Source organism: Dromiciops gliroides, chromosome 2 (genome assembly GCF_019393635.1).
Source record: "Dromiciops gliroides isolate mDroGli1 chromosome 2, mDroGli1.pri, whole genome shotgun sequence".
Classification (NCBI taxonomy): Eukaryota; Metazoa; Chordata; class Mammalia; order Microbiotheria; family Microbiotheriidae; genus Dromiciops; species Dromiciops gliroides.
Window position 1 is genome coordinate 663,246,141 of NC_057862.1, and position 24,048 is coordinate 663,270,188.

General features: G+C 40.0%; 1 protein-coding gene across 2 annotated transcripts in view; it reads left to right on the forward strand.

Moving 5' to 3' along the window:
- Positions 1-1,202: 1,202 nt before the first annotated feature.
- The window catches only part of LOC122741068 (zinc finger protein 420-like), a 37,227-nt gene continuing 14,381 nt past the window's right edge, over positions 1,203-24,048 (forward strand). The window contains exons 1-3 of one of the 2 annotated variants that reach the window (XM_043984137.1): positions 1,203-1,486; positions 2,075-2,171; positions 23,506-23,563. In XM_043984137.1, the coding sequence (XP_043840072.1) occupies positions 1,270-1,486; positions 2,075-2,171; positions 23,506-23,563 (372 nt within the window). In that variant the 5' untranslated portion in view covers positions 1,203-1,269. The remainder of the gene's footprint in view (positions 1,487-2,074; positions 2,172-23,505; positions 23,564-24,048) is intronic. The other variant, XM_043984138.1, reaches the window with a different exon arrangement.

The following is a 24,048-nucleotide window of genomic DNA, read 5'->3' on the forward strand; positions in this document are numbered from 1 at the left end:
TTTTCCTGAGAGCAGCTCAAATTTAGCATGTTTTTAATTTAACTCATTAGCTTTCCCCAAAAAAAACTGTTCCCTCCTTTGCTGACTTGTTTTTTTCAATCAATGGCACCAGGAAGACTTGTTTGTCTTTTCCTTCATCTCATTTTACCTAAAGGGAAGGAAGGGAAACATGATTAAATGACTTGCCCAGGGTCACATATCTAGTGAGTGTCTGAGGCTGGGTTCAACCCTGTGTAATATATGTGTTAATGTATGAAATTTCTTTTTAAATATAATATTTTTTAATTTAATATTTTATTGTCTCCTAATTACATGTAAAAACAAGTTTGACATTCTTTTCTGTTTTTCAGAATTTTCTAAATTCTCTCCCTCTCTCCCCATCCCCTCATTGAGAAGGGAAGCACTTTGTCACAGGTTATACATATGCAGTCATGTAAAACACATTTCCATGTAATTCAATTTGTGAAAGAAAACACAGACAAAAACCCCCAAGAAAAAAAGAGAAAGTAAAGAAAAAGCATCATCGATCCTCATTCAGGCTCCACCGGTTCTTTCTCTGGAGATAGACAGCACCTTTCCTCACAAGTCTTTCAGTATGGTCTTTGAGGCAGAGAATAGCTAAGTTATTCACAGCAGATCATCACACAAGGATTGGTGTTCCTGCGTACGATGTTCTTTTCCTTCTGCTCATTTCCTTTTGCATCAGCTCGGCTAAGTCTCTCCAGCTTTTTCTGAGGACATCTGGTTCGTCATTTCTTATGGCCGACTAGTGGTGCACCACATGCAATAGAAAACTCCCAGGTTAGCCATTCTTCAGGGGATGGACAGTCCCTCAACGTGCGATTCTTTGCCACTACTAAAAGAGCAGCTGTAATGATTTTTTGTACATTGAAGTCTTTTTCCTTTGTGTTTTTATCTCTTTGGGAATATATGTAATTTCTATATGAAAATAATTTGACGACATAACGAATGAAGCACATTTCAAACGCCCCATGATGAGAAACGTTATCTCGGCTCCCCCCCCCCCCCCCCCCCCGCCCGCCTCAACCTCCGCCAAGAGAGAGGTGATGAGCTCTAAACGCATATGGAAGCGTCCTTTATTTTCATGCTTTTTGTGTGTGTGTCTTCTTTCGCATTCCTAGTCCTCCGTGGCCAGCAGATAGATGGGCCGGGTCAGGGGAGACGAGGGGGCGGGGCTCCCAGTAAGGATGTGCTTCGAGGGGCGGAGCCGTCAGGGAGGTTCTGCACAGCATCGGGCACCTGCAGAAGATGCCGCCGTCTCCAGACTACGATTCCCAGAAGGCCTTGCCCGTCCCAGGGGCTTTTTCCAAGGCCCAGGTTGGAGGAGGCGAGCCTCCTTGGCACGTCACTTCCGTTCCATCCTGTGGCGTGCTTCTTGCTGCCCGTTTCTCCTTCTCTGTCCTCAGACGACTTGCGAGGGGCCGAGCGGCAACCAAAAGCGGGGCCGGGCCTAGCCAGCAGCCAGGTGCGGGGGGACCCCGGAGCACCAGGGGCAGGTTGGGGAGACGGCGAGGGGCTTCCGCCGGAGGGCGAGGGAAGCTACGCCCGGGCTCACAGTGATGCGCGGGTGGGGCAGGAGGGGAGGTGTCCGCGGGGGATGGGGAGGGAGGGGCAGGGGCGGGGGGTGGGGTCCGGTTCGTATCCCTCCGGAGACTCGGTCTTGCCACGGGACCCCCATCCCCGGCCCGACCTTGCGGACCCCGGGCCCTGTGTGTCGGGTCCTCGGGCCGCCTTGCCTCGGGCACCAGCTCTTCCCAGCATCCTCCTCGGGGCCTCCCCCGATGCTGCTGATGCTGCTGTACCCCTTTGTCTCCGTGCCCAGCCTTCGGCCTGGCCTCGTGCCCCCCGCCGGCACCCCGCGCTTCCTCCGGGAAGCCGGGCAGTCTCCTCCCTTTGTCCGTCCTTCCGTTCTGTCTCCTCCGGACCGCGCCCCTCCAGAAGAGAAGTGACCGTTTGCTTCTCCTCCTTTCCCGCCCCCATCCTCCGGTGCCAGCCCCTCCTCCTTGTGGAATAGCGGGCACTGCCATCTTCATGGTTCTCCTTTCTTCCCCAGAACCCCTCCCTCTCGTGGACTCTGCCCTGCCCCAGGAGGTGGGAGCCCCGAGGAAGAGAACATGGAGTCTTTCCCCCCGACAGATCGTCCCTGCAAGGTGAGTGCCCAGAGACCGTGGGATAGTTTCTTCCTCATATACCATGACCCTGGACATTTGGGCATCAGAGAAGCATCTATTGAGAGCTAAAAGATAAGGGAGAACCCCCCCTCCCAGCCCCCAAGTCACATTCCTTTTTCTTTTTTATATTCCTTTTTACATTTTGGGTTCCAGATTCTTTCCCTCCCTCCAGACCCTTACCCACCCTGTGACACAGCAAGCCACGAGATAAACAGTGTGCGTGTGGAGTTATGCAGAACGGTTCCACATTAGCCATGTTGGAGGGGGGGGGGGGAAAGCATTAAAATAAAAGAAAGTGAAAAAAATTCCTTATGTGCCTTCAGAGTTCATTTCTCTCCTCATTTTTCATCATGTGTTCTTTGAGATTTTTGTGTATCATTGTATTGATCCCAACAACCAAGTCTTTCACAGTTGATCATTGTTATCATATTGCCTTCTTGGCTACAATGTCCTCCTGATTCTGCTCACTTCACTTGGCCTCAGTTCACAGAACTGAAACTATCCCCCTTGTCATTTCTTTGTACACAGTAGTATTCCCTCACACTCATGTCCCACACTCTATCCAGCCATTTCCCAGCTGATGGGTATCTGTGGTGGGTGAGAGATGAAATGACTGAAGAAACAAAGGTTAGATTTCCTGAGCATAGTAATTTATGAAGCCATGTGTAACAGTTAGTTGTTCAAGAAACCAGGGCCAGACCTCCTCACTTAAGGCCTGGCTGGACCTACAAGGGGAGACAGACTTTTTTTTTTTTTAAATAGAAGAGGTATACCTTCCATAGTTTCCATAAAAGGGACACTTTGTTGATGTGGTTCCTTAAGGCCTAGGGTTTCCAAGACCCATATATAAAAAAACTTGTTGAAGTACCAGAGGGGTCAATAACTAATTTAACAGACTAGATGAAATACAACATAACACAACATAATCATGCCTCCCAAGGCTATCTGGGGATAAAATGAAATGATGTTTGTTAAGCACTTTGCAAACCTTCAAGTATGTAAATACAATGTATTTTTCAGTCATGTGTTTTTTTTTTCAGTCTTGTCTGACTCTTTGTGACTCTATTTGGTGGGAGACAGATTTTTAAAAACAATCAAATAAGGTCAACTAATTAAAAGGAAACATTGTAGCCTTAGGTAATCTGATATCTAATTGGATAAAAGATTAGGGACTTTCCTAGTGGGAAGAGGAGAGTGAAAGGTGCACTGCCCTGAAATCGGGAATAGAGAGGTCCCACTCCCCCAAGTGTTTGTGAACAGTTAAAGCAACATGGAAACAATACCTGATTGATCATTATGGAGCCAGTTTTCAGGTAAGATATAGGAATTCCTTGAGATCTCCTTACATCAGTCTTTGGATCTGACCAAGTGCTTGTGGAAGGAGCTCTAAACAGCAGGGAGAGGCTGTCCATTTTCCCAGCCATGAAGAGATAGGGCCAAACAGTGCCATAAAATTTTCCAGTTCCCACAGTTGAATAACGTTTTCTCACAAGACAGCAATTGGACTAGCTAGACCAAAAATTGAATAGAAACTAAGCCACCTCCAGAATTGAGCCACAAGATGGCACCAGTGTGCTTCAGTACATTTCCATCATCAACCATTTGTTCTTCTAATCCTCTGAATTCCCTCAAGTTTTGCTCTCTCTTTCAGGAGGGATGAGTTCCTGCAGTGATCCAAAGTCTTAGGAGTTCTCCCTGCCATCTTGGAATGATTCCCTCACCTGAACTCAATTTCTAATTCTTTGCCAGCACAAAGAAAGGTGGTGGAAATAGTCTTGTGCATTTGGGTCCTTTCCCTTTTTCTTTGATGTTGCTAGATCAAAGGGCATGCAGTGTTTTACAGCCTTTTGGTCCTGGTTCCAAATTGTTTTCCCAGAGTGGTTGGAACAACTCCACCGATGGTGCATTAGTATCCCTATTTTTCCCCATCCCTTCCAGCATTTATCTTTTTCCTTTTCTGTCATGTTAGCCAATCTGATAGGTGTGAAGTGGTAGCTCTGAGTTGCTTTAATTTGCATTTCTCAAATTATTAGTGATGTAGAGTATTTTTCCATGGGATTGTTGGTGGCTTTAACTTCTGAAAACTGCCTGTTTATATCTTTTGCCTACTTTTCAACTGGTAAATGGATCTTATTTTTTACATATTTAAGCTGTTTCCTCCATATTTGAAACATGAATCCTTTATCAGAGAAACTTTGCTGTGCAAACTTTTCATTCTCCTCATTGCCTTTTTTTTTGGCTGCATTGATTTTGCTTAAAAAAAAAGACTTCTAAATTTCTTACAATCAAAATTATGCAAGGTACCTTGTGTGATCCTTTCTGTCTCTTATTTCATCATAAATGCTTCTCTTTTCCAAAACTCTAACAGGCAGATTTTTCCACGCTCCTGTAATTTACTTATGATACCACCTTGTATTTCTAAATCACGTACTCATTTTGACCTTAACTTGGTACATGATATGACATGTTGGTCTGTACCTTATATTTGCCAGACTGCTTTGCAGTTTTCCCAGCAGTTTTTGTGAAATGAGGATTTCTTACTTGAAAAGCTTGGATCTTTGGGTTTATCAAATGCTAGATTATTCTGCTTATGATATCTGTGTATTGTGTATATAATATATTCCATCGATCAGCCCTTAAATTTCTTAACCCTTTCCTGATCGTTTTGATAATTATTCCTTTTAATATAATTTGAAATCTGTTATGGTAGGTTCCTTTCTTTCATTTGTTTTTCTTTGATTCCCTTCATATTCTTGACCTTTGGTTTGTTAAAAGGCTAAAATTCTAGCTATTCTGTCTAAAATATCTAACGAGTGGTCGCCAATAAATTATAAGCTTTAACAAGAGTTAGGCTTTTAATTTTAAGCATTTATTAAGGAGAATAAGAATTTGGTAAAGAGAGAGAGAAAGGCCTACATTCATCTGTCTATTAAAGAGAGAGCACATTTCTACCTCTGCTCTCAGCCAGAGTCCACAGGAGAAGAGAGTGAGTCAGAGCGCCAGGCTCCCGCTTCCTCCTCCCACAAGCAATCATCACTTCCTGATGCCAAAGAAAAAACATGGTCTGCCCTCAGAGACCTTCACCTCATGGCTGAGCTTTTTGTACAGTAAGTCTCCAGCAGGTGGCATCATTCCTATCGTTATAGGTTTATCCTGTTTATTTTTTTTCCTAACTCTATAAAAATATCTGTGGTAGTTTGATATGACAATGAATAAACATATTAATTTAGGTAGAGTTATTATTTTTATTATACTGGCTCAGCTTACTCAGGAGCAATTAATACTTCTCCAGTTGTTTAGATCTGTCTTTATTTTTATGAAAAGTGTTTTGTAATTATACCCATATAGTTCCTTGGTTAGTCTGGCCAGGTAGACCTCCCATCTATTTTATAGTTACTGTCTTTATTTTATTTTATTAATTTTCTTTTTTTCTTTTTTCGGTGAGGAAATTGGGGTCAAGTGACTTGCTCAGGGTCACGCAGCTAGTAAGTGTTAAGTGTCTGAGGCCGGATTTGAACTCAGGTCCTCCTGGATCCAGGACCCGTGCTCTATCCACTGCGCCACCTAGCTGTCCCCACTATCTTTATTTTCAATGGAATTGTTAGGTTTTGTTGGTAATATATAGAAATGCTGATGGTTTATGTGGGTTTCTCTTATATCCTGCCACTTTCCTAAAGTTTTTTATTGTTTCAACTAGTTTTTTAGTTGATTACTAGGGTTCCCTTAAGTGTAGCGTCATGGCATCTGCAAAGTAAGATAGGATTTTTTTTCTTTTTCATAGAATTTCTTTTACTTGTATTATCATTTCTATAGTTAGCTGTTCTATTACAATATTGAATAAAAGTTTTGACAATGACCACCATTGTGTCAGCCTTGATCTTTATGGGAAGGCTTGTTTGTCCCCATTACTGATAAAGTTTGCTTTTGCTTTTTCATTGATACTGTTTATAAAAAAGCTCTATTTCTTTTTATGTTCTTCAGGGTTTTTAATAGCAGTGGCTATTGATATAAACATTTCATTTACATTGTTTTTGTTACTGACATGGTCAGTTATCATATGCTCATTTTTTTATTTATTAAGATATTTGGAACATAAACATTTAATATTAATATTGGTTTTTCATCATTGGTTCCTTTCAGTATAATATGCTTTCTTTGTTTCCATTGTTAATGTTTATTTTTGCTTTGATTGCAACTCCTGCTTTTTTGGATCCAACTGATGGATACAAAATTTTATTGAACCCTCTCATTATTTTGCATTTATAAAGTCTGTCTTTTATGCTCTTCAGATAAGAATGAAGTTAATGAGTTGCTCTTTTCCTTCCTCTCCTTCATGTTTATAATATGCCCTTCTGGGAATTCTCAGAAATAGTTGTTTCCTCCCCCTTCTTTCTCATTTCATCCCTTTCTTTTCCCTTTCTTTTCTTTCCTCATTTAAAACAGATAAATCTGAAAACAGCAACTATAACAGTAGACCATCTTAAATCTTATGACTTCTTTCATTGCTCTGTCTTTCATCCTTGAAGTCAGTGGGATTCTGAAGAGGTACTTCTTTCTTTTCCTCCACTATTTCGATGTAAGAACTTTATCATCATTTAGCCTCTTTCAGTGGCTTAAATGTATTTGACTTTCTCGCTTGCACTTCTCTCTTGTTTTTGCATTTCATGTATTCCTTTTAGGTCTGGTCTTTTCATCATAAATTCTGGAAAGTCCTCTTCTGTTAAAGATTGACATTTTTTTCAATATGGGATTAGAATTAGTTTTTTTTTGGGGGGGGGCAGGGCAATGAGGGTTAAGTGACTTGCCCAGGGTCACAAAGCTAGTAAGTGTCAAATGTCTGAGGCTGGATTTGAACTCAGGTCCTCCTGAATTCAGGGCCAGTGCTTTATCCACTGTACCACCTAGCTGCCCCCATCTTGAACCATTTCTAATATCATCTGCTTAGATTTTTTTTCCTTATAACAGTTGTAAGATAGGAACAGAAGCTTGTGGGATACAGACAATAGTTTCTTTGTAGTTTGAACTCTTTCGTTCAGGCTAATTGCTGAATTATATTTTTCTTTGCCTAGGAAGCTATGGATTTACTTTTATCTTATTTTTTTGCTTTTAGAGGCAGTTGGCCAGGGTCATACAGTTAGTAATTATCTGAGGCTGAATTTGAATTCAGGGCTTCCTGACTCCAAGGTCAGTTCTTTATCCATTGAGCTACCTAGCTGGCCTGAAACTCTGAATTTTTGCTGATATTCCTGTGGGTTTTTAATTTTTGGTTTTTATTTCATGAGTACAGAGGGAGAGTCTTTCTTCTTTATTTGATTTCTGGTTTTAATATATCTGGGAAGTTTTATAATTTTTAATATAGTGTCCTGGTTTTTTGTTTAGTTATGTTTCTTAGACAGTCTAGTATTTCTGATGGTATTTCTCTTGGGCTTGTTTTCCCTTGACTTTTTTCAGTCTTTTGACTTGTCCTGTTGTCTCATAGAATAATTGAGTTCTGTTTGCTCCATTCTGTTTTTCAAGGAGACTGTTTCAGTAAGTCTTTATGCTTTCTACTCTAAGTTTTTTATCCTTACATTTTTTTTTCCTCCTCAACAGTTCTAGTTTAATTTTTAAATCTCTTGCTTCATTTCTTTCAAGCAGGCTGCAAGAAAATATTTATTAAGCATTTAGCATGTGCCAGGCACTGTGCTACATTCATATAAGCAAGCAGATATAAGCAAACAGAAATACAGTTCCTCCCCTCAAGGAGCTTATAGTTTCAAGGGGGAAGACAGCGTATAAAAGGGATCTGAAAAAATTCTAGGTGAGGGGAGAGGAAGGTACTCTTACAGGGGAATGATGAGTTGGGAAAGTTGTTTGTCCTGCATTCTGAGAGAGAACCATGATATTGGAGTGATGTCATGACTTGCAGTGAATTGGGAGTTAAGTGTGGGAGAGTTGTGCAGAGTCATCAACCTCACTCTCTTCTCCAGAGCCATCTAGGTCCAGTGGCAAGATATATATCAGGAAGACTGGAGATAGCTCCTGATATTTAAAGCAATTGAGGTTAAGTGACTTACCCAGGGTCACACAGATAGTAAGTATCTGAGGCTGGATTTGAGTTCAGGTTCTCTCAACTTCAGGGCCAGTGCTCTATCTACTCTGCTACCTAGCTGCTCTTGGAAAGTCAAAAGCCAAGCTGGGAGGGAAATGAATCAAGGCTGGCTTGAGCCTTTCCCAAAGTGGAGTCCCCAAAAGGAATTTAACAATTGGAGAAGGAGGCCAGCGTGTCAGAGAGTTGTTATAGGGTAAGAAATTCTTTTTTTTTTTTTTAGTGAGGCAATTGGGGTTAAGTGACTTGCCCAGGGTCACACAGCTAGTAAGTGTCAAGTGTCTGAGGCTGGATTTGAACTCAGGTACTCCTGAATCCAGGGCCGGTGCTTTATCCACTGTGCCACCTAGCTGCCCCCAAGAAATTCTTAAAGAATGAGAGTTCTAAGTTGAGATGATAGCTGAGGCAGGGAGGAAAAGGTCTGGCAGAAATAGAGCCAAGTGGAAAATTACTTTCTTCCAGCTATTCTCAAAGTTCTTATACTGGAACCATTTTTATTTTCATGGGATTTATTTGTAATTAGAGAGCTACTCTGTCCTTTTGGGGGGGGGGGTCATGGGCAGAGGGATGAACTTCTTAGGTTTATATTTTTTAAAATTTCTTTTGTGTTCTGAGAGTTTAACAAACTTCTTGGGAAAAAATCTACTTCCATATACAAAGAACAGAAAAAGAGGATTTTATATAAGATCCAAAATCTTGTGTATAGCTTTTAAAAAAAACCACAAAACTCAAAACATGTATATAGAAATTCAGCATGTGACTTTCAGAGCTGTCCTGTTTCCCTTTTGAACTTCCTTTTGTTCTCTTCTGTGCAATTTAAAAATGCATTAATAAGCCTTGTTTTCTTTCTGACAATACTATCTCTAGCTCCCTTCCTCTTAAATGCTACCACCTTCCCTCACCTCCTGTAAAGAAAGCAAGCCTCAATACTTAATATCCAGTAAGCCCCAAGAAAACCAAACTTACACATTTGTTATTAGTTTTCTCTCAGATTCCACTTTTTTGGAATCATAGTTGGTAATTTTTGTGGTGTTGTCATAGTTCTAATAGGGCTATGGCTAGGCTTAAGAATACACTGTTGAGTGGTTTTTTGTCATTATTTCAAATCACTTCCTATAGTGGCTCTGCTAATTCACAGCTCTACCGTCAATGTATTACTATTACTTACCAATAAAAAAAGAAAAAACAAATATTAACTTCACATGCAACTCAATCAGTAGTCAATAAACATTTATTAATCTCCTGTTGTGTGCAGGGTACTATACTAAGTGGTAGCGACACAATAAGAAAAAGACAGTCTCTGTGCTGAAGTAGTTTACAAGCTAATGAGGAAAGACAGTGTATAAAAGGAAGGTGAAAAGGAATAGGATTAGGATAGAGTACTCATGACAAAATGAAAGTAACAAATGTTGGAGAGGATGTGGGAAAAGTGAGACACTAATGCATTGTTGGTAGAGTCTTGAACTGATTCAACCATTTTGGAGTGCACTTTAAAACTGCCCCAAGGGGTATGAGAACTGAGGGCATTAAGCCACACCTATCTGAATTCTGTTGCCTCTTAGGGGGAGCTAATTTTAATATGGACCATCCATCAACCAATGGAATTGAATGATGCTAGCCAATTAGCTTCTATCAGAGTGTAAGGAACTGCCTCTATCAGAAGAGGAAGAAGCCTGACCACCAGGCCAGTGCCATTCTTGGCTTGCACTCTAGGCTCCCTGAGCTGCCCTGTTGGTGAGTGCTCTCCTCTTAGGCTGGTATAGGTAATATAGAGACAAAATGTCTCTGGGGATTTTTCTGCTTGGGTTAAATGCCACTTGGCCAGTACTTTAATTTTAATAGTGATGGAGAAGGCTAAAAGGGTTAATAGATAACCTATCAATAGTAGCTATCAATAGTACCTCAAAGGGTTAACAGAGATACTTAGGTTTGTGTTTTTACAGTAACCAAGAGGGTCCAGTCCTTATCAACCCTTACTATCAACAGAGACAGTAACTAGGGACTGTTGACCATTAATAGCCATTCATATTCCTAGATGACAGGACACCTAGAAACCAGATCTTAAGTAAAGAGATACCATAAGCACAGAGAGCCTCTGAGATTGACAAGTTTAAGCATGTTTTTATGAACATGTGCAGAAAAGGCCATAGGTTCACCTTTTGACACGTAAACCCCCAAAACACACCTCCAAGGAAAAAGGTACCTGCATCAGGGGTTGGCTTAGGACCCCAGGAACTCCATATTAGGATAAACCCTCCCCTGTGCCTCCCCAAGGTGGAGATTATGATAATGAGGAGATAATTAATTTCTTTTTTGCTATAAATATAATCATCTTTCTTCTCCCTATTTGAGATACCTCCATGGTGCTCTCCCTGTGGTCACTCACAGTATTGCAATAAAACTTGGGAAACTGAGTCACTGAGTCTTGTAATTCCTTTGGGATGCCTCATGATCAATTTGATCACTTTAATTTCATCCCACATCAATGTTAATTAACGTTAAATGCTGCCTAAACGGGTGTAATAGTCATTCATTTTTAAATAGCAATATTTTAGAAAACCTAGCCTAGCCCCCTAATAATTTAAATAACACAGGGGTATAAAACTTTGCATATCTTTTGAACTAGCAATACCACTATTAGGTCTGTCTCCCAAAGAGAATAACAAAAATGAAAAGGAACTAAGTGTACACAAATATTTATAGCAGATCTTTTTGTGGTAACAAAGAATTGCAAATTGGGGGAATGCCCATCAAGTGGGAAATAGTTGAACAAGTTATAATATATGATTGCAATGGAATACTATTGTGCAATAAGAAATGATGAGCAGGATGTTCTCAGCAAAACCTGGGAAAGACTTACATGAAATGATGCACAGTGAAATGAACTGAACCAGTAGAACATTGTACATAGTAATAGTGATATTGTATGATGGTGAAATGTGAATGACTTAGCTATTCTCAGAAATACAATCGTCCAGATTTATGGTGAAAGAATGCTATCCACCTTTGGAGAAAGAACTGATGAGGCAGGGTGGGAAGGGAACTTAGAACTTAAAATTTTTTAAAAAATGAATAAAGTTGTTTTTTATGTAATAGGGGAAAATATTATAGAATGGAAAAAGAGAAATTTGAAAGATTTAAGAACTCTGATCACAGTGACCTACCATTTTTCTTTTCCTTCTTTCTTTCTTTCTTTTTTTTTTTTGGTGAGGCAGTTGGGGTTAAGTGACTTGCCTAGGGTCACACAGCTAGTAAGTGTTAAGTGTCTGAGGCCAGATTTGAACTCAGGTCCTCCTGACTCCAGGGCCCTTGCTCTATCCACTGCGCCACCTAGCTGCCCCAACCTGCCATTTTTCAAGAGAATTTATGATGAGACATGTTACCCAACTTTTGACAATGATGGAATCAACTTGTGGGGTGTAGTTTGAGACATATGTGGCCAATGTGGGAATTTGTTTTGCTTGCATATAGATACTTGTTATAAGGATTTTGCTCATCACTTTTTCCCAGTGGATTGGGGGAAGGAGGAGTGCTAGAAAATAATTTTTTTTAAAGGTGCCTCTCCTTGGGACTCAAGGTGGACGGACGAGTAGATTCCCTTTAGCTGTGAGTGGTCCTCCCTCCTAGTACCCTGTTAGGTACTACCTTTTTATCTAATGTATACTAGGGGTTTAATACTCAAGTGCTTAATTCAAATATGCTTTTTAGAGAATTACTACTTTAAAGTGAATTAAATTAAAGAGTAAGAGGCAGCAAAGTATAAAGAAAAGAACAGCAGACTGAGAGTCAGAAGGCTTGTAATTGAGTCTCTGCTGTAATTGTTTTTTTTAATAACCAACATTTTTATTTAAAGTTTTGTAGTCCAAATTCTATCCTTCCTCCCCTCTCTCCTATCACCCCTCCCTGAGGTTGTAACCAATCAGTTGTAGGTAATACATGTACAGTTATAAAAAACATTACCATATTAGTCATTTTGTATAAGAAAACAAATAAGAGAAAAAATGAAAGTGAAAAATAGCATGCTTCAGTATGTGTTCAATTAATATCCGTTCTTTCTTAGGTGGTGGATAGTCCGCTTCATCATTAGTCCTTTGGGATTGTCTTGGATCATTGTATTGCTGAGAATACTTAAGTCATTCACAGTTCTTCATCAAAAAATATTGCTGTCTCTGTGCACAATGTTCTTCTGGTTGTGCTCACTTCACTACAGATCAATCAGTTCATACTAGTCTTTCCAGGCCTTTCTTTTTTTCTTTTTTTTTTAGTGAGGCAATTGGGGTTAAGTGACTTGCCCAGGGTCACACAGCTAGTAAGTGTTAAGTGTCTGAGGCTGGATTTGAACTCAGGTACTCCTGACTCCAGGGCCGTTGCTCTATCCACTGCGCCATCTAGCTGCCCCTCCAGGCCTTTCTGAAATCATCCTGCTTGTCATTTCTTATAGCACAATAATATTCTATTACAATCATATACCACAGCTTGTTTAGCCATTCCCCAATTGATGGGCATTCCTTTGATTCTTAGCCACCACAAAAAGATCAGCTGTCATTGTTAATAGTTGATTGACTTGAAGCACAATTTTTCATTATAATGAAAATGGATTTAAGTACCATTAACTGAAGGTGAATAAAAAGAAATAGAACATTGTGAAAAAGCAGTGGAGACAACAGAGTCCCAAAAGATCCGATTCTGGCGGTAAATGTTACAATAAAGATCTTTTAAAAACTATTTTGGAGGCAAGCAAGAGATCAAAGAATAGTAAGGATCATGTTTCGGTTGGATAGGACGATAAGAAGGGATGAACAAGTAAAATCTTCCTTGGCTTTAGTTTTCTCTTTGAAGTAGGATTGTGACTCCAAAAGTTGTCCACAATACATGGATACCCAAAGTAAGAGGAGTTCTTCTGAAAGAAGTTTACCATGTGTTTGATTGCTTTTCATTATCAGGTATCCCTGAAAGATCTTGGAGAATGGGTTTGGTGCCACAGAACTGGAAAATGGAACTTGTGCCAAGTTTCAAAAAAGAGAGGGTGGATTCTGCAAAGCTTAGGCCAGTGACTTCAAATTCTGACACATTCCTAGAATGCATTTTTAAATGAGTTGCTTAGTGAGCAATTAGAAAAGGCTATTTTATGTTTCTTCTATAGTGCTTTTTGCCATTTCACCTCAGTCATTTCTGGAAAAAGTTTTTTTCCCCTCACTTTCCTTTATAGCAAAAAAACTCACAGTTACACAAAAATACTAACTATAGTGACTCTTCCTGATAATTCATACAACATTCTCTTCTCTAGTGGTGTCTATCATCTCTGCTGTTGGAAACAGCAACATTTTTTTCATTTACTACTTTGTAGTTTTTCTGTATAATGTTCTGTTGGCTCTGCTTATTTCACCCTGCATTAGTTAATTCACATTTTCAGTGCTTTTTGGAATTCATCAGAGTCGTCATTTCAAACTATAATATTTAAATCAATTGTATCTATATGTTATTTTTTTTAGTCATTCTTCATTGGTGAGAATTCAGCTTGTTTCCAGTTCTTTGCTGCCCCTAAAGAGTGTTCTTATAAATGTTTTTGTGTATAAACTCACCTGTGGCCTTGTTTAGGCTATAGAGAAAGGATATGGCAGTGTGGTACAGTGAAAATCTCTTTGGATTTGGAGTTCAGAAAACCCAGGTTCAAAGTGCAGGTCTGCAATTTATTCCCTTTTGACCTTCAGCAAGTTATTTTCCCTCTCTGGTTCTCACTTCCATAATTTGTAAAATGAGAAAGTTGGACTTCAAAGTATCTTTCAGTTGTAAATCTAGGAATTGGGAAAAATGGCCCTTTAACATCCTCTTCAGCTGTAAAACATTGTTCCACAGCCTTGGAAAGGGGAGATGGTAGGCCCCTGTGCTCACCTTGGCCCTTATGGTTCCAGGAGCATTGAGCAAAAGTATCGTAAAAAACCACATAGACAAAAAGACACTTAAAATTGATATCATTGAATCCACTAACAAAAGTCAGCACTTTATTAAATATCTACTCTGCTAAGTGCTGAGGATACAACAAAAAGCAAAAGCCACTGCCCTCAAGGAGTTTCCAGGCTCCCAAGAGAGGAATTCTGAAGTGCCTCTTAGACACCAATCACTGCACTGACTTACAGAGAAGTGACTGAAACAATTTCTGGTGACTAGGAGTTGACATTCGAACTTCATGACAGTCAGAGCTCTACCTGGGTAAGCACAAATATTTTTGGTGTTTCAGGAATCAGTGACATTCCAGGATGTGGCTGTGGAATTCACCTGGGAGGACTGGTTACATTTGAACCTATCTCAGAAAAAGTTGTGCAGGGACGTGATGCTGGAGAACTATAGGAACTTGTTCTCTTTGGGTAAGAAGAGCTACTAGCCCTTTGTGGTCTTGATGTATGGAATGTTGACTTTCAAGATCTTAACTTAAGATATTCCTGTATCCAGGAGACACAGTACTTGTGCTACCTGATTCCAGGAAAAAGGTCTTTGCCTAGTATGCCTGAATGCTTGATTTGTTGTTATCCTTGAGAATGTATCTTCCCCTTCTTTTGCTTCAAACACAAGATTTTCTGTTTAATCCTAGTGGAGGTATCATCATATTTGAAGTATTCCCATTGTCTAAGCAGAGAGTGAGTCAAATGAACTATTTTTCCTAAGTCCTACCCTGTAACCCATTCCCACATTATGGAATAGTCTTCATTGGTCCTTTGTACTGCCCCTCGCATCTTCCTAGCATGCCTGATTTTTTTTTTCCAAAGAGAGCTTGAACTAGTTTTGAATTCTTATGATTAAGTTTTATGTATTCTTTTTTTAAAAAATGCAGGCTCTACTTCCATTCCCACTACATAAAAAACAGCCCAATGGGGCAGCTAGGTGGCGCAGTGGATAAAGCACCGGCCCTGTATTCAGGAGTACCTGAGTTCAAATGCGGCCTCAGACACTTGACACTTACTAGCTGTGTGACCCTGGGCAAGTCACTTAACCCCCATTGCCCCGCAAAAACAAAACAAAACAAACAAACAAACAAAAAAACAGCCCAAGACAAAACCCTACCTCTCCTTCCATCTAGACCATTGAGCACTCCTTGGTTGAAAAAAAAAAATAATCACAGACAAAATCAGCTAACATGGTACCTTGGAAGATATAAGATAAATTTTGTGTCCATATCCTTCTACCGTTCTACTAAGAGTTGAGAGGAATATTTCATCTTTCTGTTCTATGATTCAATTCTGAGGTGACTGTCCCTAGCACTTTTTCATTTTCAACAAACAGGATTTGCAGTTTCCAAACCAGATGTGATCTACAAGTTGGAAAGAAAGGAAGCATCTTCGATGCCAGAGGCAGATATTCCACAAAGCAGCTGTCCAGGTGACTACATAAAAACCAAGGAAATGGTTCATTGGAAAATATTGCTCTGTGGGTCATTTTAGGTCAAAGCTCTTTTAACATGTTGAACAAAGTGGTCTTATGAAAGCTCAGGCCTGTTGAGGGGAGCTGAAACTTTAAAGTGTCATTTTCAAACGCAAGAAGTTACTTTTTCATGCATCTCTTTACTCACATGTAGCTCCACTTTCAAAGAAAGTGGTTGCCTCATTGTGGGGTAGGTATTTCAGTTCTCTTCATTGAAAATTATCTTAAGCAGGCATTCTCCTGCCTCAGTTGCCCTCTTAACATATTTATCATCATTTAAAATATTAACGATGTGGCCTTTTGGCTTTTTCTGATACTTTCTTTTCTATTGCTTGATGCTTATGTTTCTTTGGTGCTACTTTGTAAAATATTTAATCCTGACTTAATTCCCCTTCTGTCAGTCTGTCATGTTATATGTCATCCTGTTTTTCTTTATGTTCATAAAGGCACAGTAACATGTTCTTATAACAGCATTTATTTGGCCATAACCCCATCATTGGACTTATAGGTTTTGAGTATTTTGCTATTTCACCAAAAGCTATGGTGAATATTTTTGAGAAATGTTTGCTTTCGGTAACATTTTGAGATTCTAAGGTTATGCAGCTTTGTAGTTACAGTTTAAATTGCTTTGTTGCTTTTCAGAAAAATGGCTACAGCAGCTTAATAAATACCTATTTAAGCATAACTTCCAAAATTTGTTATTTTTAAGTATCTTTTCTACTCTGATAACTATTTGATGGTACCACCAAATTGTTATGAATTTTGCGTCTTTGATTTCCAGAGTTTCAGTATCATTTTACATAATTATTAATAATATATCTTGTGAAGAACACCTGTATATCTTCATCATTTACCTTTTTGTAATTGGATCTTACTCTTACAAATTTAATCAATTCCTTACACAGTAGATATATTGGATTTTTAGCAGAAGTTTATAGGAACAATTGTCTGATGTGATCCTTTTCTTTATATTTTTTCTTCTTCTGTTTACTCCATGTCTCTTTCTATCTCTCCTCATGCTAAACTCATCAATTCTCCTTTTTCTTTCTGCTCAGTATTTTTTCTTCCCATTTCCACCTTAAATAGTAAGGATATTTTTTTCTAGGTAATTAATCATTTAGTAAAAGAGGTCGGTGGTACTCTCTAATGCCACAGACAAGTAAGGCTATATTTTGTTGTTTTTGAGTCATTTTTGAGTCGTATCCAGCTCTACATGACTTAATTTGGGGTTTTCTTGACAGAAATATTGAGTGGTTTGCCATTTTCCTTCTCCAAGTCACTTTACAAGTGAAGAAACTGTGGTAAACATGATAAAATGACCTGCCCAGGGTCACACAGCTAAGTGTCTGAATCCTGACTTGATTTGAGAAAGATGCATTTTCCTGACTCTTGGTTCAGCACTCTATCTGCTGTGCCACCTAACTGCTGCCCTAAGGCTACTTTTGCAAACTCTCAAAGTCATCTAGTTTTTATGGAAAGTATTCCATTTCCTTATTCCATTCCAATGTCAACCATTTACAGTAGAGTAAATTCATCTTTCTTATTCATCTTGTTGACTGTGCTTGAGGAATGTATCATAATCTGAGCTGTATTCCTAAAGTTGCTGGTGCTGCTTCTGCTCATATTCATTTGGAGTTACGATTTTTTAAAAAGTATAGCAAGAGCCTGTGGCAGATCTTGATGCCATATGATTTAAGGTTTTGAGTTCTTAATTCTGTCCCTCTTTCCCTCTCTCCCCATCCCTCTTCCTGAGGCAGTAGGCAATCAGATAAAGATTATATATGTGCAGTCATGTAAAACATTACCATATTAGTCATTTTGCACAAGAAAACTTGAATAAAAGACAAACATGAAAGAAATAAAGTGAAAAATAGCATGCTTCAGTCTGTGTTCAATCAATATCAGTTCTTTCTTTGAAGGTAAATAGGATGTTTCATCATTAGTCCTTTAGGATTGTCTTAGATCATTATATTGCTTAGAGTAGTTAAGTCATTCATAGTTCTTGGCTGAACAATATTGCTGTCAGTGTGCACAACGTTCCCCTGGTTCTGCTTGCTTCATTATACATCAGTTCATAAAAGTTTTTCCAGGCCTTTTTGAAATCATCCTCCTTGTTATTTCTTATAACCCAATAATGTTCCATTATAGTCATATACCACAGCTTATTTAGCCATTCCCCAATTGATGGGCATTCCTTTGATTTCTGATTCTTAGCCACCACAAAAAGAGCTGCTATAAATATTTTTGTACAAATAGGTCTTTTTCTCTTTTTTGGGATGTCTTTGCGTTATAACCCCAGCAGTGGTATTGCTGGATTAAGGGTATACACAGTTTTATACCCTTTTGGGCATAGTTACAAATTCTTCTTCAGAATGGTTGGATCAGTTCACAACTCCACCAACAGTGGATTAGTGTCCCAGTTTTCTCACATCCCCTCCAACATCCAGCATTTGCCTTTTTTGTTTTGCTTTCATTTCTCTCCCCATTTTTTCTTCTACCTCTCTCAATTGATTTTTTTTTTTTTTTAGCGAGGCATTTGGGGTTAAGTGACTTGCCCAGGGTCACACAGCTAGTAAGTGTTAAGTGTCTGAGGTCGGATTTGAACCCAGGTACTCTTGACTCCAGGGCCGGTGCTCTATCCACTGTGCCACCTAGCTGCCCCTCAATTGATTTTTAAAGTCCTTTTTGAGCTCTTCCAGGAAGGCTTTTTGTTCTTGAGATCAATTCACCTTCCCTCATGAGGCTTCACATGTAGGCAATTTGAGGGTATTGTCCTCATCTGAGTTTGTGTTGGCTTCTTCCCTATTGATACAGAAGCTCTCAATGGAGAGGGCTCTTTTTTGCTTCTTACTCATTATTGCAGCTTATTTATTTATTTTTTAAGTTGAGGTCTGCTCTGGGGGCACCAGGGTCCCTGTTTTGGGCTTCTTGTGCAGGGGTATAGGTGCTGTGTGACCGGCTTTTTACTCTGAGGCCTTTATAGTGTGTGCAGTTCACCCCCCTGCACTTCCTGTCTGAGCGTGCTAGATCAGTTGTCCTAGTCGCGCCTGTCCTGTTCGTGGCCCTACAGCTGGCAACTTGCCCTCTCGGCTGGTACAGGTAGGTTTTTCCACTGTCCTAGGCCACCAGATTTTTGAGCCAGGTTCCAGGGGCCTCAGTTGTTCGGCTGTGGCCCGCAGCTTCTTGCTGACTTGCCCCAACCCCCTTGGCGCTGGGCTGCTGCCCTGCGCCTCCCTTTTGCTCGAATCAGACCGACCTTTTCCTGAAGTCTTTTAAATTATCTCTAGTTGGAAGACTGTGTCTATCTGTCTCTTTGCAGGTTCTGTAGTTTCAGAATCCGTCCAGAGGCTTGATTCAGTGTTCTTTTTGAGGGAACAGAAGGAGAGCTCAGGTAGCTTGCTGATTCCTCTCCGCCTGCCATCTTGGCTCCACCTCCCTGCCTTTTTTGTTATATTTGTCACTCTGATAGGTGTGAGGTGTTACCTCAGAGTTGTTTTAATTTGCATTTTTCTGATCAATAGTGATTTAGAGCATTTTTTCATATGACTATAGATAACTTCAATTTCATTGAAAACTTTATATTTGTTGACCATTTACCAATTGGTGAATGACTAATATTTTTATTAATTTGTCTCAGTTCTTTATATGTTTGAGAAATGAGGCCTTTATGAGTGGTACTTGTAAAAATTCTTTGCCAGTTTTCTGCTTTCCTTATTATTTTGGTTACATTAGTTTTGTTTTTGCAAAAACTTTTTAATTTTATATAATCAAAATTATCTATTTTACATTTGTAGTGCTTTCTATATCTTCTTTTGTCCTAAATTCTTCCCCTGTCCAGAGTATTGCTCTTTTAAGGTAGTCACAGGTCTTACCATCCAATTTGTGACAAATGAATAGAAGAATGCGATTCTTGTGATCAAAAGATATGAACAGGGAATATTCAGAAGACGGAATCAAAGCCAAGTATTGTCATATCAAAAAAAAAAATGCTCTAAATCACTGTTGACTAGAGAAATGCAAATGATAACAACTCTGATATACCTATTTGATATACCTTACACCTATCAGATTGGCTACTGTCTTAAATAAGGAAGAAGACTGATTCTTGAGGGGATATGGAAAAATAAGGACACTAATGAATAGTTCACAACTGCTCCAAACATTCTGGTGAATAATTTGGAACTGTTCATAAAGGGCTATAAAACTGTGCATTCCCTCTTACCCACCTAAAGCACTACTTGTTCTGTCTGCTAAAGAGATAAAAGAAAAATGCACCTCTTTTGTGGTAGCAAAGTATTGGAAATTGATGGGATGCTCATCATTTGGGGAATGCCTGGATAAATTGTGGTTTGTGGTTGTAATGGAAAACTGTTTTCTCTAAGAAATGATAGATGGGGGCGCAGCTAGGTAGCGCAGTGGATAGAGCACCGGCCCTGGAGTCAGGAGGACCTGAGTTCAAATCCTGCCTCAGACACTTAACACTTACTGGCTGTGTGACCCTAGGCAAGTCACTTAACCCCAATAACCTCACAAATAAAAAAGAAAAAAAGAAAAGTAGCTTTAAAAATAAATTAAAAAAAAAAGAAATGATAGATGGTAACTAGATAGCTAAGTATATAGAAAGAACACTGTGCCTAGAGTCAGTAAACCTGAGTTCAAATCTGGCCTCAGACACTTATCTCTGAGACTCTGGGCAGGTCACTTATGCTCTTTTTGCCTTAATTTACTGGAGAGGGAAATGCCAAAAAACACTCCATTATCTTTGCCAAGAAAACCCCCATAATGGGGTCATGAAGAGTCAGGCAGTGATTGAACCACTAAACAACAACAACAATAACAACAATCTAATGAAGGGGATGGTTTCAGAAAAACCTATGAAACCTATATGGATCGCTATAGAAGGAAGTGTCCAGGAGGTCACTGTACATAGTAATAGCAGTATTGTAGTGAGGATCAATTTTCAAAGACTTAGCTACTCTGCTCATGATAATTCCAAAAGAGTCACGATGAAACATACTGTCCACCTCCAGAGAGCAGACTGCTGAACTCAATGTAAATTTTAGTATAATGTTTTTCACTTTTTCTGTTTTTCTTAGTGTTTTTTTACCACATCATTAGTATTGAAAATTTTATGTATGATTTCAATGTGTATAATTGATCTGTTTCTTGCCTTGCTGGGGGAGGGGGGCCTAGGGCAAGAATTTTGGAACTCAAAGTATTAGAAAGAATGTTCAAAATAAGTTTGGAATTACCTACAACATGGAGCGGATTATTGAACTCCTAACCTTGGGTCTTTCTGAAGCCACATTTCCTCTCAGTAAGACTAAGATTTATGTCTGTCTCCCTGATCCCCAGTGATCTCTTTGCCAGTTCTAGTCAGATGGATATAAAGTCCAAAGGGGATTAATTTGTGGAGGTCGAAGCTTGGGCTCCAGGTCAATGGAAGGTGTTGTGATACAGTAATGCACACTAACAGAAGCTGGCTCTGCAGCTACTTGACCAATCCTGGAAGAGAGTCACCTGGTCTTTTCCCTCTCAAAAAGTCGGCAGTGTAGGGGCATCTAGGTGGCACAGTGGATAAAGCACCAGCTCTGGATTCAGGAGGACCTGAGTTCAAATTCAGCCTTAGACACTTGACACTTACTAGCTGTGTGACCCTGGGCAAATCACTCAACCCTCATTGCCCCCCCCCCCCCAAAGAAAGAAAAGTTGGCAATGATTACAAATCACTACTTACAAACCCGTTTTTCCAGCACTCCTATCTTCTCAATCACGAGTGTCCCAATAGGCTCAGTTTTTGGATCTGCTATCTTTCAGCCCCTCTTCAATGGTTTTGAGGCATCTTCCCACCTCTTGCAGGACAAGCAATATGTAATCAGCTTGTAAACATAGGCTTGAGTCACACTCTAGTGGGCTTTAGCAAAGGAGTTAGTAATTTATCCTAGAGTCAGTAAGAAAGCTACTGAATCCCTGGAACAAAATGATATGGTCTGACCTATGATTTAAGAATAGAAGTTTGTTCATTGTAGGGAAGGAGAAAGACTGCCTCTGTCTCTTTTGATCTTGGCCTGTGTTGAGGTTACCTGCACTCAGAGATGAACAACTCCCTTGTAAATTATTGTTCTAGGTAAATGGCGATTCAAGGAGACTGAAGGTAAGTCCGGTGCTCATCTCTTTCTGCAGAGGTGACGGACTTAAATACAGAAAGGGACTTAAACTTCTGGTGTGACCAATGTGAAAGTTTATTTTGTTGGATGTTGTGATATGATACAAAAGGGTTACTTTACTAGTCCTTTTTGTTCAGTGATGAAGGAAAAATAATTGCCAAAATAAAAGTAAAATTTAAGTGACTTGCCCAGGGTCACACAGCTAGTAAGTGTTACGTGTCTGAGGCCGGCTTTGAACTTGGGTCTTCTTGAATCCAGGGCCGGCGCTTTATCCACTGCACCACCTAGCTGCCCCTAAAAGTAAAATTTAAAATAAAAAATTCTATAATTAGGGTTTAGAGGCTGTCCAAACTTCCTGAGATGGAATGTGTTTACCACCATTACATACAAAATAAACATAAAGAAAATAAGTACAGATAAATAGGAAGAATAAGTTCAAAGTAATGGCAGTGATAGACCAGCTTTGGGCATTTACAATTCCTTTCTATCCCCTGTTAGCACGGACCAGGCTCTCTACCCATACAAGAGGGAGTTATGAAGGAGAAAGTATAATTGGTGGGAAGGCAGAATGGATTTGATCATCAGTAGCAAGCATTCTGGGAATGGTCAGAGGAAGAGAAAGCAAGAGATTGGGTTGGCCCTCCCAAGTAGCCATTATTAAATATGGAATCTGTATAGACTCTTACTGCAGCGTATAAGTAGTCATTTACCAGTTGTTTCTGAATTTGTTTTAAATTCTTGTTCCCTACCAAATGAAGAGTGAAAGGAGAATGGGGAATCTATGGTCTCTTATTAATACGGAGACTAATAGTAGTTATAGTTTTCTCAGATAGAAGGAGGGGCCAAAGGGGAGTTGGAAGCTGGAGTGGGTAGAGGGAGGAGGAACTTTGGGGCTGTTTGGAGAAGTAATAACAGATGAAAGTGTGTCTTTTGAAATTATATGGAGGTGCCTGTCTCTGTCCCAAGTATTAGGGCACTTAGCTGGGATTTCTGATATATTGTTACTTAGAAATTAGAGGCTGTAGCACCAGTTTGGGGCATTAAGCATTTATTAAAGCATATTAAATATTAGTAAAGAGGGGGCACGTGGCTCAGAAAGTTCAGAAGGGGAGAGTCAAAGTGCATTGGCTTCCTTCAGAGTCCCAGGCCAAGAGAGCATGTGAGAGAGCGTAAGCTCCCTGCAGTCTGGAGGAGAGGTGGCCCTTACACCCTGCTCCAAACTAATTGGCTAGCCTCCTTCAGATCGATTGGATTACTGGACTTGAGGGTGGTCTGGAGCTGAGGTCAGAGTCCAGAGGACAGACCCGCAGAGGGAAAGGCTTTCAGGGAGGTGTGGTTTTAACCTCTGTTGCCTCTATTCACAGCCCAAGGTCCAACTGCATTTCCTTTGAAATTCTCCTGACTCTGGGCTGGCCGTTAGAAAGGTCAGGCAAGGCTCTCTGGGTCCCCTAGAACCCCGTTATTTTCTCACAAAAGGCACTGCTAACCCAAACTGAATATGATACCGAGTAGTTGGAGCCTCGTGTAAGGTATCGACCCACTTAAGGTGTAGTTTGTTAGGACTGGATGTCAATGTTCTGCTGCTTTGGGGAGCTGAGTGAATTGATTCCCACTTCACTTCCTTCTTCTCTTCGTCCATTAGACTAGAACCTGCCTCTCACTGCGTATGGCCAGAGCTGCACAGAATACCCCAAAGACTGGTGAGTCAGGAATCAAACAATGATTTAATGTCTAGGTGAGGAAAACAGTTTGCAAGTGAAATCCACTTTCCTAAAGAGAAGGGAGGCTTGTTCACTCATGGCAGGTACTGGGTTTTCAAGCCTGAAAACTAGAATTTCCTGGGTGCTGTGTAAGCAGTCTCCGGGATTGATGAGTGTTGTATGATCACTCTCTAGGTGGTTAGAGTTGTTGAGTAGGTCGTTCAGACTGTTGAGTCGTTTGGTTGCTCAGTGGGGTACACGACCAGGGTAGGGTAACAGGAACAAGAACAAGGCATCTGACTTGGTTCACTTGGCAGTTACAAGCATGGGGGAATATAAGCATGTCAGAGGAGAACGGATCATCTCAGCCTTGGAGTCAAGTCTCCTGGAAAATATGGCAACTCCAACAAATACAAGTGACAAGTAAAATCATTACACATATCATATCCATTAACATGAACATCTTCATTCTCACTGACATTTCC